The sequence below is a fragment of the Phyllobates terribilis genome, unplaced genomic scaffold (genome assembly GCF_046119375.1).
Source record: "Phyllobates terribilis strain yellow unplaced genomic scaffold, ASM4611937v1 Scaffold_11__3_contigs__length_659146591, whole genome shotgun sequence".
Classification (NCBI taxonomy): Eukaryota; Metazoa; Chordata; class Amphibia; order Anura; family Dendrobatidae; genus Phyllobates; species Phyllobates terribilis.
Genome location: NW_027362771.1, coordinates 381,308,217 through 381,325,756, shown reverse-complemented (window position 1 = coordinate 381,325,756; position 17,540 = coordinate 381,308,217). Strand labels below are relative to the sequence as shown.

Below are 17,540 nucleotides of genomic sequence, written 5' to 3'. Positions count from 1 at the left end.
GAAAGATCTGGATGGAGGAGTGGGCCAAAATCCCTGCTACAGTGTGTGCAAACTTGGTCAGGAACTACAGGAAACATCTGACCTCTATTTGCAAAAATTTGTTTATGTACCAAATAAAGTTCAGTTTTTCTATTGTATAAAATACTTATTTCATGCAATAAAATGCAAATAGATTATGTAAAAATCATACAATGATTTTGTTTTTTCTTTTTAGATTCTCTCTCACAATTGAAGTGTACCTACAATAAAAATTACAGATCTCTCCATTCTTTATAGGTGGGAAAACTTGCAAAATCGGCAGTGTATCAAATACTTATTTTCCCCACGGTAATGTATTAATATACATACACACATTACCACAAAAAAATAAAAAGGGACAAACCAAGTTTAAAGTTGCAGGTTTGGGACTCTATGGGAAGCAGAACATCTGAATCCCATTTTCAGACGGACTTTCCCGATGGAGTTCTGTGTGGTGGTCAGATGTGATCTGGACAAAAAGAAATGTAATTTAACTTCTACACTTTAAACTAAGCTGATATCTAAGATGGTTCCTTATGACAGCACAGAACTAAAATAACCTAAAGTGGCCGATGGGTCCCATTGATTATAATTTCCATCATGTCTGGAACTTTATCCTACAAATAGCACAACACGCTGTATTATTTTGTCCATTTGGAAGGAACAAAGCCTTACTTAGGGTAGCTGCCCCCCGTGTGACACTATCAACCTGCTCCTTTTTTTAGGCTTGTTCTGACACAGAAAGGGCGTTCCTCACCCATAGGTCTGGGTACATTGGGAACACAGTAATGCGGAGATTATATTCTTGGTCGACTTAGGCAGGGACTCAAAATTTAAACAAACCCTGGTAAAATACTCTTGTGGAACCTCTCCTCCACGAGCCCTGACAACTGCTTCTGATATCGGTCATGTTGGCCAGCTACACTTCAATAAAGTTTTGCAGCGCTCGCCCCAAACCGTAAGGGAAAATATTCCGAGCAGCAAGCAGTCATGGGATGCGAGAGACAGGAGTTGCCCACATTCCTTAAGTGTATGATCAATAACACAATACGCCCAGCAGCCTTCACTCATATGACGGTAATGGCAGCTGAATCAGCCTTGAAATGCATAAAAAACACAATTCTTTAGGATGTTATTGCTAGAGATGCGTTTCATAATTCCAGTGACTCGCACATTTATCAGTACCAGATCATCACTTACAGTAAAGACTTGTTATTCTGAGAAAAGAGAAGTGAAACTGCAGATCAGAGGATAATAAGGCAATTCCTGCCAACCGCACAGAACGGCACAGAAAACAATCCCTTTTATTGCCTCACTAGTTCATGTTGGGGAAGGCCGAGGGGCAGAGAAGTCAAGCATTTTAGGTCCTAAAACAACCTTTTTTAGGATTTTAATTTTTTTGTGAATATTTTTGTTGAACATTGTATGACTGTCTCTTATATTTAACTTATAAAGGGGCTGTCCAGCATCAGAAGTGAAGTCTGCACTCACTATGACTAAGGACGGAAAAATTGTGAGTGTGCAATGCAGACAGGGACAATTCCCCAGCATTCCCGATGTGGCCGAGAAGTCACATTACCACAGGTAGGCCATTTGTGATCACGTGTCAACTAGACTCCTGCGCTTTTCTTAAAGGAGTGGTCAGGAACTAAAATACATTTTAATCGGAAATGCCTATTTCTTTTCTAATATACTTTATTTAAATTATCCCCTTTACCCCTGAAGGTGGTTTGCACGTTAATGACCAGGCCAATTTTTACAATTCTGACCACTGTCACTTTATGAGGTAATTACTCTGAAACGCTTCAAAGGATCCCCCTGATTCTGAGATTGTTTTTTCGTGACATATTGTACTTCATGATTGTGGTAAAATTTCTTTGATATCACTTGCGCTTATTTGTGAAAACGGAAATTTGGTGAAAATTTAGAAAATTTTAATTTTCATGCCCTTAAATCAGAGAGATATGTCACACAAAATAGTTAATAAATAACATTTCCCACTTGTCTACTTTACATCAGCACAATTTTGGAACCAACATTTTTTGGTTAAAAGTTGACCAGCGATTTCTCATTTTTCCAACAAAATTTACAAAGCCATTTTTTTTTTTTTTTTTTTTTTTTAGGGACCACATCATATTTGAAGTCACTTTGAGGGGTCTTTATGACAGAAAACACCCAAAAGTGACACCATTCTAAAAACTGCACCCCTCCAGGTGCTCAAAACCACATTCAAGAACTTTATTAACCCTTCAGGTGCTTCACAGGAATTTTTGGAATGTGGAAGAAAAAAATGAACATTTAACTTTTTTCACAAAAATGTTACTTTCGAGCTTTTTTTTTTTTTTTACTTTCGCAGGGGTAACAGGAAAAAAATAGACCCCAAAATTTGTTGTGCAATTTCCCCTGAGCACGTAGACACCCCATATGTGGGGAAAAAAAACACTTTGGGCGCACGGCAGGGTTCAGAAGGGAAGGAGCGCCAATTGACTTTTTGAATGTAAAATTTGCTTGAATAATTAGCGGACGTGCCCCTGATGTGCCTAAACAGTGGAAAACCCCCACAAGTGACATCATTTTGGAAACTAGATCCCTCAGGGAACTTATCTAGATGTGTGGTGAGCACCCTGAACCCTCAAATGCTTTACAGAAGTTTATAACATGGAGCAGTGAAAATAAAAAAAAATCTAACTTTTTCCACAAAAATGATGTTTTAGCCCCAATTTTTTTTTATTTTCACAAGGGTAAGAGAAAAAAATGGACCCCAAAAACTTTCGTGCAATTTCTCCTGAGTACGCCAATACCCCATATGTGGAGTAAATACAGTGTTCAGAAGGGAAGGAGCACTGTGTGACTTTTTGAACGCAAAATTGGCAGGAATTGAGAGCGGACGCCATGTCGCGTTTGGAGAGGCCCTGATGTGCCTAAGTAGTGGAAACACCCCACAAGTGATCCCATTTAGGAAACTACACCCCTAAAGGATTTTATCAAGGGGTATAGTGAACATTTTGAACCCAGAGGTACGACACAGAATTTGATAACATTAGGTTATCATATTGAATAAGTTGTCATTAGTCTTGAGCACAAGTGCTCGCTACTTGAGTTTGCATCGGGTACTCAGGTATACACCATGTATCACGGGTGCTCAAGTGAAATGCTCGAGTCCCCGCCCGCATGTTTCACGGTTATTAGACACCCCAAAAAAACATGCGGGGATCACTCGTGCATGGCAGGCAATCCCCGCAAGGATTTTTTGGCCGCGAAGCATATGGGGCGGAGACTCGAGCACCCGATGCAAACTCAAGTAGCGAGCACATGCACTCAACACTATTTGCCATATCGTTTTTTTTTTTCTTTTTACACACTTTTGATAAAAATCCCAACCCCAACCATAACCATAACCCTAGCCCAACCTTAACCCTAACCCCAACCCCAGAGTTTATTTTTTACTACATTCTTCATGCAGTATAAGTGATTAGACAGCTTTATTCTTCGGGTCGGTGCGATTACAGCGATACCAGATTAATATGGGGTTTTTATGATTGACAGCTGTCACACACTAAAAGACGCATTTTCTTTTAAAATCTAGTTTTTGCATTGCCATATTTTGAGAGCTATAATTTTTCCATATTTCAGCCGACAGTCATGTGACAGCTTGTTTTTTGCGGGACAAGTTGACGTTTTTATTGGTGCCATTTTCAGGCATGTGACATTTTTTGTTCGCTTTCTATTCCGATTTTTGGAAGGCAGAATAAACAAAAACCAACAATTCAGGAATTTTTTTTTTATTTTTTATGCCGTTCCGAGGGTGGTAAAATTGATAAGGCAGCTTTATTCTTCGGGTCAGTATGTTTACAGCGGTACCACATTTATATCTTTTTTCTATGTTTTGGCGCTTTTACACAATAAAAGCTATTTTATAGAAAAAAATTATTTTTTGTATCGCTTTATTCTGAGAGCTGTAACTTTTTTATTTTTCAGCTGATGGAGCTGTATCATGGCTTGTTTTTTGCGGGACAAGATGATGTTTAGAGCGGTACCGTTTTTATTTATATTAGTCTTTTTGATTGCGTGTTATTCCATTTTTTGTTTGGCGGTATGATGATAAAGCATTGTTTTTTGCTTAGTTTTTTATTTTTATTTTTTTACCGTGTTTACTAAAGGGGTTAACTAGTGGGACAGTTTTATAGGTCACATCGTTCTGGATGTGGCGATACCAAATAATGTGTGCACTTTTATTTTATTTAATAATATTTATTGATGGGTACATTATATTTTTATTTTTGGTGGTTTCTTTTTTTATTTAAATTTTTTAAAATTTACGATTTTTTTTTTTTTCTTAATTTTTTTACTTTTATTCTTTGTCCCACTATGGGACTTTCACTTTTTTTTATTCTGATCGCCTGTATAACATAGGGATGGAGCACCATCCCTGTGCTATACAGGCTGTCATGACTGCAGAGACAGAAGATACTTTGGTCATGCACTGCGCATGACCAAAATATCTTCCTGCCGTCTGGTGACCCGGATGTTGTCATGACTACATCGGGTCATCATGGCAACATCCGGGAAGCCGCGGAAGACAGCACTGGAGGCCGGGAGAGGAGGTGAGTATTGCGATCACCTCCCCTTGCCACCGAAATGCTGCAATCGACTTCGATCGCAGCATTGAGGGGGTAATGCGCCAGGAGCGGCGCGGGACCGCTCCCTGCACATAGCAACGGGTGTCAGCTGTAACAATCAGCTGACACCCAGCAGCGATCTTGCCCGCACAGCCTGTGTGCGGGCGAAATCGCAAAGGCGTACTAATATGTACCAGGCTCAAGTCCCAGGGCGCAGGTACGTATTAGTACGCCTTGGGCTTTTAAGGGATTAAAGTCACTATAGTTCCCTCACAACTTCCTCTTTGATGATGCTTCGTTTTTGTTTAAGAACCCAGTGCATGCTGGGATAGTCAAACGAAGAGTCATCAGGGAGCAGAGACTGCAGTCACTGCTACTGCCTCTGCCACCTCCCTGAAATGTAGTGACATCCATTTCAGAGGCTGGGATAGTCCCTGCTCTATTGAGCATGCATCAATACGTCAATTACGTTGTATGGTCAGTAGATTTATGCTCTGATCAGAATTAACGAGCAGGCAAGAGAGCACTGCCAGTGCATTGTAAGAAGATTACCCGGCGTGCACAGACCAGCACGCATCCCTGCAAGTGACGTCACTTGCGGTGGCAGCACTGGTTTCTGGTTTTCCTACACACCAGATATTCTTCTTACAAAAGCACAACAACAGCCCACTCTCTTGCAGGCTCATTACTTCTGATCAGAGCCGGCGAGCAAGCGCACTGTCACGGTGCAAATTACACAGTGACCATAATCTACTGGGCATACTACACCGTGACCGTAATCTACTGGGCATACTACACCGTGACCATAATCTACTGGGCATACTACACCGTGACCATAATCTACTGGGCATACTACACCGTGACCATAATCTACTGGGCATACTACACCGTGACCATAATCTACTGGGCATACTACACAGTGACCATAATCTACTGGGCATACTACACAGTGACCATAATCTACTGGGCATACTACACCGTGACCATAATCTACTGGGCATACTACACCGTGACCATAATCTACTGGGCATACTACACCGTGACCGTAATCTACTGGGCATACTACACCGTGACCGTAATCTACTGGGCATACTACACCGTGACCATAATCTACTGGGCATACTACACCGTGACCATAATCTACTGGGCATACTACACAGTGACCATAATCTACTGGGCATACTACACAGTGACCATAATCTACTGGGCATACTACACAGTGACCATAATCTACTGGGCATACTACACAGTGACCATAATCTACTGGGCATACTACACAGTGACCATAATCTACTGGGCATACTACACAGTGACCATAATCTACTGGGCAAACATCGGCATTGACAAGAGATGCATGTTCAATAGAGCAGGGACTAGCCAAGACCCTGAAGACGGAGCCACTTAAGACTATTCGCTTTAAAGAGGCTGCGGCACTAACCGCAGCCTCTGCCCCCATATGATGTCCCGTTTGACTATCCCAGCATGTACTGAGATTCTCAAAACGAAGCATCAAAGAGGAAGTAGTAAAACAAAAACAAGTACTCAGAGTACTGAGGGTACGATACAGAATTTTTAATTAAAGTATATTAGAAGAGAGCTTAAATTGTGACATTAAATAGGTAGGCATTTAGGATTAAAATACATTTTAGTTCCAGACCACCCCTTTAACTCTCTTCTATTGAGAGATGTAGGGCAAGATGAGTCGGCACATGACCACATGTATGCAAATTACATACACATGGTCACATGCGCTGAGAATTCTCATTTATCTCTATTTTCTAGAGCAGTACTGCAATTCAAATTTCATATATTTCATGTTTGCATGCTATAGCGATACAGATTGCAACTTTATTTGTTAATTATATATGGAAATGCCTACTCTTAGTAAAGCACCTGTACACACCAGTTTTCTGTTTTGGAAGTGAGGTCAGTCTTTTGATATTTCCATCCTTAGGGTAATTCATCAATGTCTTATCGGTGGAGGTGTCGAGTGTCAGAAGATGGAGCAGCTCCGAAAGCAAGTACTTCAGGCCGACTGCTACCACCGACACAGATAACAGCTAATTGGCAGGGGTGCTTGTGTCGGACCCCGACCAAATCAGACATCGATTACCTATGTTAAGGATAGGTCATCAATGCTAAAGTAGTGGAAAACCTCTTTAAGACTGGACAAGCCCTTTAACATTGCAATAAATACCATTGGGCTAGAAACACACTGAACAAATATCATGTAGGAGATTTGCGCCAGATGTGGTAATGTTGCTGACTCTGCATACATAGGTGTGAACCAACTAAGGACCCCACCAAAGTCATTCTGCTTTATACAACAGTAGAGCTCCAGATGTACAGATACGGCTGAAAGTCTTGGCAGCCATGAAATTTTTCCAGAAAATTAAGTTTTTCTCCCAGAAAAGTATTGAAATTACATGTTTTGCTATACAGATGTTTATTTCCTTTGTGTGCATTGGAACAACACAAAACAAACCGAGGAAGAAAAGGCAAATTGGACATAATTTCACACAAAACCTCAAAAATGGGTTAGACAAAATTGTTGGCACCTTCAACTTAATATTTGGTTGCACACACTTTGGAATAATAAACCGCAATCAATCACTTCCTATAACCATCTACAAGCTTCTTACACCTTTCAACTGGAATTTTGGACCACTCCTCTTCTGCAAACTGCTCCAGGTCTCTCATATTTGAAGGTCACCTTCTCCCAACAGCAATTTTAAGATCTCTCTACAGGTGTTCAATGATATTTAGATCCTGACTCGTTGCTGGCCACTTCAGAACTCTTCAGTGCTTTTGTTTACAACCATTTCTGCGTGCTTCTTAAAGTATGTTTGGGGTCATTGTTCTGCTGGAAGACCCATGACATATGACGCAAATCAGCTTTCTGACACACATCATGCCTTGCACACAATCAAGGCACCCAGTGCCAGAAGCAGCAGAACAACCCCAAAACATCTTTGAACCTCCACCCTATTTGACTGTAGGTACTGTATTCTTTTCTTTGTAGACCTCATTCCGTTTTTAGTAAACAGTAGAATGATGTGCTTTATCAAAAAGCTTTATCTTGATCTCATCTGTCCACAAGACGCTTTCACAGAAGGTTTTTGGTTTACTCACATACATTTTGGCAAACTGCAGTCTAGCTTTTTTTATGTCTCTGTATCAGCAATGGGGCCCTGCTGGGTCTCCTGCCATAACGTTTCATTTCATTCAAATGTTGACGGATAACACGCTCTGACACAGATTCACCCCGAGCCTGCAGGACAGCTTGAATTTCTTTGGAACTTGATTGGGGCTGCTTATCCACCATCCACACTATCCTGCGTTGCAACCTTTCATCAATTTTTCTCTGCAGTCCACGTCCAGGGAGATTAGTTACAGTGCCATGGGTTGTAAACGTCTTCTGTTGTGCACCATTGACAATGGAACATCAAGATTTATGGAGATTGACTTGTAACCTTGAGATTGTTGATATTTTTCAATAATTTTGATCTTAAGTCCTCAGCCAATTCTCTTCTCTTTCTGTTCATGTTTAATGTGAGACACACAATGCAAAAATGTAGTCAACTTCTCCCCTTTTTATCTGGTTTCAGATGTGATTTTCATATTGCCCACACCTGTTACTTGCCACAGGTGAGTTTGAACGAGCATCACATGCTTGAAACAAAGTTTACCACAATTTTGAAAAGATACCAACAATTTTGTCCGCCAATTTTTGTAGTGGTGTGTGTTAAATGTCAAATTTGCCTTTTTTCCCCTCTGTTTTGTGTTGTGATATTTATATACATACAAAGGAAAAAATATGAGTATAACAAAACATGTGTAATAGCAATAATTTTCTGGGAGAAATACTTCATTTCCTGAAACAATTTCAAGGGTGCCAACACTTTCGACCATGACTGTATATAGTAAACGTATCCAATGGCTCACATTCAACCAAGGTTTTTGTTTGTTTGGGTTTTTTTTTTACAGTGGCCTTTGCGGTTTATTCTCCACTATTCCATACAGAGGCATCTAGTACAAATTTTCTTTACAATAAGAGTCCATTTTCTGGCACACTCTGACACATACTGCTAAACGCAGTGAGATAGAAGAAAGAAGCAGATCATACACATAAGATAGCTGTCGGGCAAGTACTCATTCAGCCAACCACACACTCTCCATACTCCCCTATAGGGAGAGGGGAGAAAGCAGCAGAGCGAGTGCATTTCCCCCCATTGTGAGTGTTAAGCATGTGTTCACATTTGATAACACACCATTAAATAACTAGTAAAAGTGTCTGACAAACAGGCAGCTTAGATCTGTACTATCTAATCTCCAGGAGAGTTCCAGGTTAGAAATGTCACATGCTCCTACAGTCTGGTCCTGATACCGGCTGCTCGAAGGCTTTCAGGAGAGGAACAAGGGGGTTATTTTGGGTAAAAAGGAAACAAAGTGAGTGATAGATTACAGCATAGATTAGGGAGTGTTTGATTTTTGACTGAAACCAACTAGTAAAAAGGCATTTTTCCAACTATAAATAACTGAAGATAAAAGTAAAACATAATATACAGTGTAGTAAGGTTACACACTCTTCACAATTAAGGAGTGGCTTCCAAGCAAATTAAAGCAAGAAATGAACTGGCTTGTGTAAATGCACAAAGATCAAAACCAGTAATATAAGATACTACATCATTCTACTACATTCATCATGGCACCATAAAAAGAATAGTTGTGTTATTTTATGCTTCCTTATTTTTATGCTGGACTTCTGCAGTTTTCAAATCACTCCTTAAACACCACTCGATTTTGCAGGGAAAAAGCGGTTTCACCTACAAAACTACACGAGTATTACAATCAGCTACAAAACTGCACGAGTATTACAATCAGCTACAAAACTGCACGAGTATTACAATCAGCTACAAAACTGCACGAGTATTACAATCAGCTACAAAACTGCACGAGTATTACAATCACCTGCAAAACTGCACGAGTATTACAATCACCTGCACAGTTTTGTTAGTGAGATCAGGTTCACATGAAAATATATATAAAAAAAAAAAAATCGTCCAAATTTTTTGGATGAAATTTTTCCCATTTGTCATCTTTATTCGCATCCGTTTTTATACAATAGCAGTCATTAAAAATGTACACGACTGAATTCAGGACCCTAAGTAATCAATTGTAATTTAGCTGTTAAAAATCGGACGCTATATGGTGGGTTCGTATGAAATCCAGGTTTTTGGGGGTTTCTTTATACATCCGTAGACTTGAAAGGGCAAATCCAACCCGACACAAGGAAGAAGCTACTAGATGATGTGATTTTTTTCTTCATGTGCAGATTCAGTCCATGATATTTAAAAAAAAAAAAAAAAAATTTATCAGTCACACAATCGTTTGACCGACCAATATCTCTCCACTCTCCTATACATAGGAGTACTAGGCAGAGCATTGTTCTCAGTGTTGTCTGTGAGATGAGAGCCGCTGTCAGACTCCTCTGGAGGAGACTTAGATCCAGGGAGAAGAAAAAGATTGGACACTGAAATTCAACAGGCCGGACCCTTCTCTCCCCCCGACATCATCTGTCAGGAGGTCCCCCCAAAACAGACTAAAGTCAGACTTTATTGCTACGTATGGCTGACTTTACTCTAATGTGTATTGAAGCCTTAAAAACACACTTGCCTAATAATTCTGCGCACAGTTTGAGTATTTTGACCATTATCATTTTTATGCAGATTTTTCTACCCTGACCGGTATAAACTTTTATGTTTATTGGATGAAGCAGATCCGGTGATGTGTATTTGTGTAATGAGGGAGGATCTGGCCTAAGGATACAACATCCTTTATCAAGATGTGCAAAATTATTAGGCAGCTTGTTGTCCTCAGACAAAATGGGCTAAAAAGATAAATAAGTTTTTACTTTTCTTAGTCAGTTAAGTCTTACGGAGGGACGCAGCTCTCAGAGAATTGATAAGGTATTGGGGATGATCACAATTTTCAAAAGTTTTGTTGAAAATGGTCAAAAGCGTGGCAAAAAAAGTGTTCAGAAAACAAAAAAAAACAACATTAACTGCCAGATATTTGAGAAGAATCAAACATGGAGCGACCAGGAAGCCATTATCCTCCAGTGCTGTCATATCCCAGAACTGCAACCTCCATGGAGTACCTAGAAGCACCAGGTGCTCAGAGCCATGGTCAAGGTAAGGGAGGCTGAACCCGACCACCACTGAACAAGACAATAAGTATTAACCAGCTTCACTATCCGGGTATTAGAATTAGCAGCAGGCCTCCTGGTCTACACAAAGGCGAGTAGTAAAGCCGTGAAGGATAATGGGTGTGGGTTTCCTCAAAAAAACAAAAAAATAAAAAAAAAGTAATAGAAGGGTTAAAAATAAGTATTTGAGCACAGGACCTTTATCTATAAAAGCCATAATGTTAAGAAAACCCAGCTGCAGTGTAAAATGAGCCACAATGGAAACGCCAAACTAGTAAGGTAATGTGAGGCTGGGGAGCACGGGTACTGAAACAAGCAAAAGCAAGTAGGAAATACTGGTGGACTACACGTCAAGCAATTTCTTCAAGGAAAAAGACTTCTGTACTGAAGCCAAGATAATATAGATGTAAAATGGGCACAGACAAGTACATGACATGAAGCCACATTGAAGATAATGGGAACATTTTGGTTTGGAGCTTCTAATACATATTTGTTATAAAATGTGTCATTGTTTAGGAGCTGTGATTTTGCTCTGGAATAATTGTATGTTTTAAGCAAATCATGAAAATATAATATTCTAATATAAATGTATAAAATTTAGTAGGAACTGCTGTTTTAAAAGGACTATTAGCAGGTTTTTGCAATATAATCTGACAGGTTGGGACAGACATTGATCACAGCGATGTATCCCTTAATTTACTGGGTGCAGCAGGCTATGATCGAGTCGCAGTTTTCTATGCTGCAGATTGAGCAGATTTCAGTTGTTGATCTGTGTATACCCTGCCCCCTCTCAGCTTTCAGAGTACAATATATAGTGACTGAGAGCTGCTAATCTGTGATGGGGACGTGGCTGGAAAAGGAGGCATGAGGCAGCTTGTCCTGTAGTAATAATTTCCTGCTGATAAAACACTGATTGTATTGAAAAAGCAAAACACCGCCTAGTAAGTGACACACTGCTGTAATCAGAGTCTCTGCACCTACAACATGGTGTGCTCAGATGATTTAATAAAAACCTGGTGACAGATTCCCTTTAAAAGGTATAATGTTAAGATTAAAAACAACTAGCTGTTCATAAATTCAATTATACAGTCTTTTTTTTTTTTTGTTTGTTTGTTTTTTTAAACTGCCTCAAAAGACGCAAAGCGGTTGAAATAAGTTACCAAACCAATCTTCAAGGGGCTGAAAAAAAACAAAAAAAAAAACACAAAACAAAAAAACCGCCACCAGAAAATATACCTAGAGTAAAATAAAAAAAAAAAGTAAAAGCACAGCCATCATTTTCCTGAAGAGTCTTCTGCATTAAATTTTATTTAGGACTTTTACAACATTTCTCCAAACAAACAAATGGTAAACAGGGTTGTATAGTCAGAGCTAGGTTTGGGTTGCCTGGGCAGAAAGGTTTTAAATCCAGTTTTAAAAAGAAAATCATATCTGTTAATGTTGTATAATTACATTAACATTTTATCACTTGGAATTTTTTGGCCATTTATGAAGGAGAAGGACAAGTAAAGGAGATGGTAATTTGGCTTACTGACCCCACTTGCTGGTGGTAAGGAAATGCTCACAGCATAGCACTTAGCATAACATTTGATAGCCTTATTACTGCTGGTTGTACCTCAATGACTGATTTTTGGCAGTGTTCTGCCCATACAATATCTATACACATTTGTGACATTCTTAAAGGGAATCTGAAACCTACCTTTTTTTGCTACCTCATCTGAGAGCAGCATGTTGTAGGCAAAGAGACCCGAAATCCCATGATGTATCACTACGTTTACTGGGTGCAGCCGTTCTCACACAGCAAGAGGGTTTAGATTTAGCAATGCAGCAGAGCTGAGAAAGCTAACCCCACCTACACCAGACTGTGTATGTACATTGTGTATAAACAGTGAACTGCTTATCAAAGGAGGGGGTGCAGTAGCATGCAAGTGCTTCTGTAGCTGCTGTACTCTGGGCAATGATAACCAACAGGTGATAAAACCTTCATTGTAAGTAAACTACAGCACACAACCTGACATGTGACACCTCATGCGGTTCTCATTACATAGCAAAAACCTGTTCAGATTCCCATTAATGAACAAAAGGCATTTTAAAAAATGTGGTGTTACATTTTATCCTTCATGACCAAGTTTTCTTATTTATCTCGTGTGTGTAAATTGTTAATTTTTTAAAAACAAATAAAAAAGATCTGTTCAGCAACAACTGAGAACTGACTCTTACCTTCCATGGGCATGAAAATCCAAATGGACAAACTGATCCTCATGGGATACTGCTCTCTTGGCACGTTGGTGTTTTTGGTTTAAGGAGTCCATGTCAAAAGACAATCCTTCATAATGTCTAATATAATTATTCAACTTGTTTCCATACTGACCTGCAAATGAACAGCACAAAAAACACATTTTACTTAAACGTACAATACAATTGTTTAACAGTCAGGCACCGAGAGTCCCAACTAATACAGCATTAAAGGGTAAAGCACTTCATCTGACAAATACAAGTCTAGCATAACATACATAAATAAACGCTACCCCCCCATACACATTTTGTGTCATGCATGTTTTCTCAATAGGGAGAGGGGAATAAAAACTAATCTCGCAGAGCAGCACGGTGGCGCAGTGGTTAGCACTGTAGCAAGGACAACATCTGCAAGGAGTTTGTATGTTCTCCCTGTGTTTGCGTGGGATTCCTCCGGGTTCTCCGGTTTCCTCCCACACTCCAAAGACATACTGATAGGGAATGTAGATTGTGAGCCCCAATGGGGACAGTGCCCATAACGTCGGAAAATTGTCTGAATTGTAAAGCGATGCGGAATATGGTGGCGCTATAAAAAGATAATAATAATAATCTTCCCCGAGAAGGAAAGGACTGAACGTCAACATGTCCAACAAGGTACTGAGGGCATCCAGAAAAAGGACAACCTGTAGTATATGCTACATGTTTACATACGATGAAGGTTGGAACATTGTTTGTTTTTTTTTTGCTAATGCAAAGTCTCTAAAGCAATTGTATAGATGACATCTTTACAGCTTTAACATGTGAGGAATGTCTGTTTCGTAGTCATTCCATGTATTAAAGCTGTCAAACAGTTGCAAATCATGAGCACGGAGTGACTGAAACATAACACCCGAGCACGCTGAAGATACTCGGCAAGCACCGCAGCATGCTCGCCAAAAAGATTAACAGAACATACTCGCTCATCACTAATTAGCACTAAACTCAGAGTAGCATTCGGACAGAATTGTTTAATTCATCCTCAGATTATACACATTACGTACAAACTATATGAAACAAAGCTGCTACATTCGCACACAGGTATAGGAAGTTGTGTGGGATACAATAGTTATAGTAGGGGGATGGTCCTCTTCTGTATTTGCTGTCTGTCACTCGTAGGAACATGACGATATCATACATTTCATATTTGCGATCTTCATCAACTTGACAACCAATTGTGAAGAAATCCCATTTAACAAAAACTACCTAAGGCCATTTTCCCATGTAGCATTTATGCTGCATTTTTTGTACATAAAATCTGCATTTAACAGTTCATACAAAGTGGATGTGATTTCATAAAAACATATGGCCACTGAGTATTAGAGCAATGTTGAAATTTGCGGATTTCTTGTGTGTTATTTTCCCGGTTGCGTTTTTGAAGGGAATCTGTCAACAGGCTTTTGCTACCCATCTCAGAGCAGTGTGTTGTGGGGGCAGCGATCTTGATTCTAGTTAAGTATCGCATAGGGTTTGTGCACATGATGTCTTTCAGGCAGGTAGACTCCGAAAACCAACGGAGAAAGAGCTTAAGAAAAAAAAAAAATCTTAAAAAGAATGAACATATACATTGTACTGTAAAAACTACTTGCTGTAAATATCTTTAGTCTTTTCGGCTTATGTTAACAACTTCAAAAGACACAAAGTTGTTAGACGAAGTGCCACAGAAAAAAAAACACCGCTGGCATTTTCCTGCAGCGACTTCTGCTTTAAAAACTTCGCGGGAACACTGTTTAAAAGACGTCAAGTGTATATACCCTAACTAGAAAGTATAAAAGAAAAGAGCTTCTTGAGCATATCTGAATAGGTAAAAAATAATAGAAAATTACTAAAAATACAAAATAGACCAACAATGTTAAAGTCCCGGACAACCCCTTTAAAAGTTCACATAACCTTTTTTTGGTATTGAACGAAACCACTCCCTTTTTCCTGTGGGTACAATGAAAACCTCCGTCTTGGTACCTGAGCCTGAGACTGGACAAGCCTTGTAGAACAACTGATGCTTTGGTGCATGTTCTTGTCTCCGATCGATGGTCGCCCTGATTTGATTAACACCGACAACGTGTTTTAGACCTTGTGTCTACACTAAACCCCTCCCTAAAGAAGAGTTTCCACAACAGTAGGTATGGCCACTGAGCTGTTATTGGTGTTGGTCAAACCCACAGCATGGGATGGGAGAGGGAAGATTGATCCACACTTTTCACAGCGCTTTCCCTTGTGACCACAGCCACACTAAGGATACTAAGAAAGGGGCCAAAGGCAGCAACAGGGAACAAAATGCGGCTCAAGGCAGGGCTGTGGAGTCAGTAAGCCTAACCTCCGACTACAACTTCGACTCCTCAATTTCCAAGACATCGACTCCAATTCCGACTCCCTCATACAAGACTCATGTTTAAGTGATACATTTACTGCAGCACAGATTCATCTCAGCTAAAAGTCTAGACCCTTAGATCAGGAATAGGACAGACATCATTTGGGACATTTCAAAACTTTCCCAAATTCTTAGGAAAAAAATATTCCCCATAAACTGCATTGAACTACTGTACCCAGAACCGTGTCTACTTTATTTCATTAAAATTCATTATTCTGGCCGTGTCCTTTATTGAAAATGCGCCATTTTACTATGCGGTTAGTAATGGGGCATCTTATAGACGCCCTCCTTTACTAACCTGGGCTTCACGTCAGCCGCCAATACAAGGCAGACGTGAACCCCAACCCCATTACCCCCTGCCACCGCTACAGGGCAGCGTGGAAGAGAGAGGCTAATCGTCAGATTTGGTGCATCTTATGGATGCGCCATTTCTGGGACTGATATTAGCCGCGGAGGGGGCTAGTATTCATGGCCTCTTCCATGCCTATTAATATCAGTAGGCAGCTGTCTAGTTTAGCCTTTGCTGGCTAGATTTTATAGGGGGGCCCCACATCAATTTTTTTCTGGGGTCCCCCAGTAATCTAACCAGTAAAGGCTAAACAAACAGCTGTGGGCTGATATTAATAGCTAGGGAACATTGATGGCTAATTGTCCCTTCCGCGGCTAATATCAGCCCCTCAGCTTTCCCTCTGCTGGTTATAAAAATGACGCGGGAGCCCACGCTTTTTTTTTTTTTTTTTTTTAAATTTTAGTTTGTGTGCCTATAATTCAGACGTAGCACCGCTTTGGACGCAAATTTTTGCTGCGCACAAAACGTTGCATTCTATTGAACGCAGGTAAATCCACGTGTTCACTGAACCATGCGAATTTACCACATTCAGTACTTTCTAGTGGTCTAATTTCTGTTGCAGAGACTAGCGACTCCACAAGAGAAATTGACATGCTGCGGTCCTGAAAGATGCACCGCATGTCAGTGTCCACGGGTGATTCGCAGCCTCAGATGCACGCAGAGCAGACATAGGATTTCTAGAAATCCCATCCACTATATGTAACATCTGGACGCTGCGGGTTTGACGCTGTATATACACGCAGCGTCAAACCTGCAGTAACTCCTGACCGTGGCCACGTACCCTAACTCACCTGCAGCGTTGCAATTTCTGTAGCGGACACGCTAGTCTCCGCTGCAGATTTTGACCGATTGAAGTGTCACTATATGCGGTGGATTCACATGTACCAACAACAAAAAAGAGGCATTAGAACACCGCGTTTTAGTTTCAATATAAATACGTTGTGTCCAAAGCGCTGAGTGCTGATGGGGGGGGGGGGGGCGTAATGGCTAATGAACCAGCTGTGAGCTGTTAATTATGGCCAGGGAAATGTTTACCTAATGGCACCTTCCCAGGCTAAAAAAACAGCTCACAGCAGTCGCTAAATTACATGAACAGAAATGCTAATGAAGATTGGGGGAATGGGACTAGCTGACACCCAGCTCTTTTGTTTGGTGATGTCAATGTGTCAATCAGACCTTTTCATGACCAAAAAAAGTAAAGAAACAGACACCGTGTAAACACTTTATTTGAAATACAACAGACCCATTCTTTAATCATTAAAATTAACCAATATACTCACCTCAGCTCTTATGGTAAACCAAGGGCTTAAGCAATGTCCCACCAACTTTATTTAGCTCCAAAAATCAATCATTCATTGATGCTCAAAAACACTTAAAAAAACGCATGTAAAAATGCGTCAAAAACGCATGTAAATCCGAATGCGTTTATTTCTGCCAGGGAGAGGCAAAAAACGTTCAGGAAATTTCTGCATCAATTCCAGAAAGTGTGCACATAACCTTATACCGACTCAGACTCCACAGCCCCTAGCTCAAGGTGCCACAACTCAAGTCCTTAAGAGCCACAAATAGATCATGTTTTCAGGATTTCCTTAGTATTTCTCAGGTGATGGAATTATTGCCTGTGTAGGTGCTACAATAATCACTTGGGCAATACTAAGGAAATCCTGAAAACATGACCTGTTGGTGGTTCTTTAGGATTGGCGTTGG

The 17,540-nt window shown here is 40.2% G+C and overlaps 1 protein-coding gene across 1 annotated transcript in view; it reads right to left on the bottom strand.

Moving 5' to 3' along the window:
- ADAM10 (ADAM metallopeptidase domain 10) overlaps positions 1-17,540 on the bottom strand; it is a 158,094-nt gene that overhangs the window by 85,171 nt on the left and 55,383 nt on the right. The window contains exon 2 of the mRNA XM_073652966.1: positions 13,066-13,216. Coding sequence (XP_073509067.1) covers positions 13,066-13,216 — 151 coding nt within the window. The remainder of the gene's footprint in view (positions 1-13,065; positions 13,217-17,540) is intronic.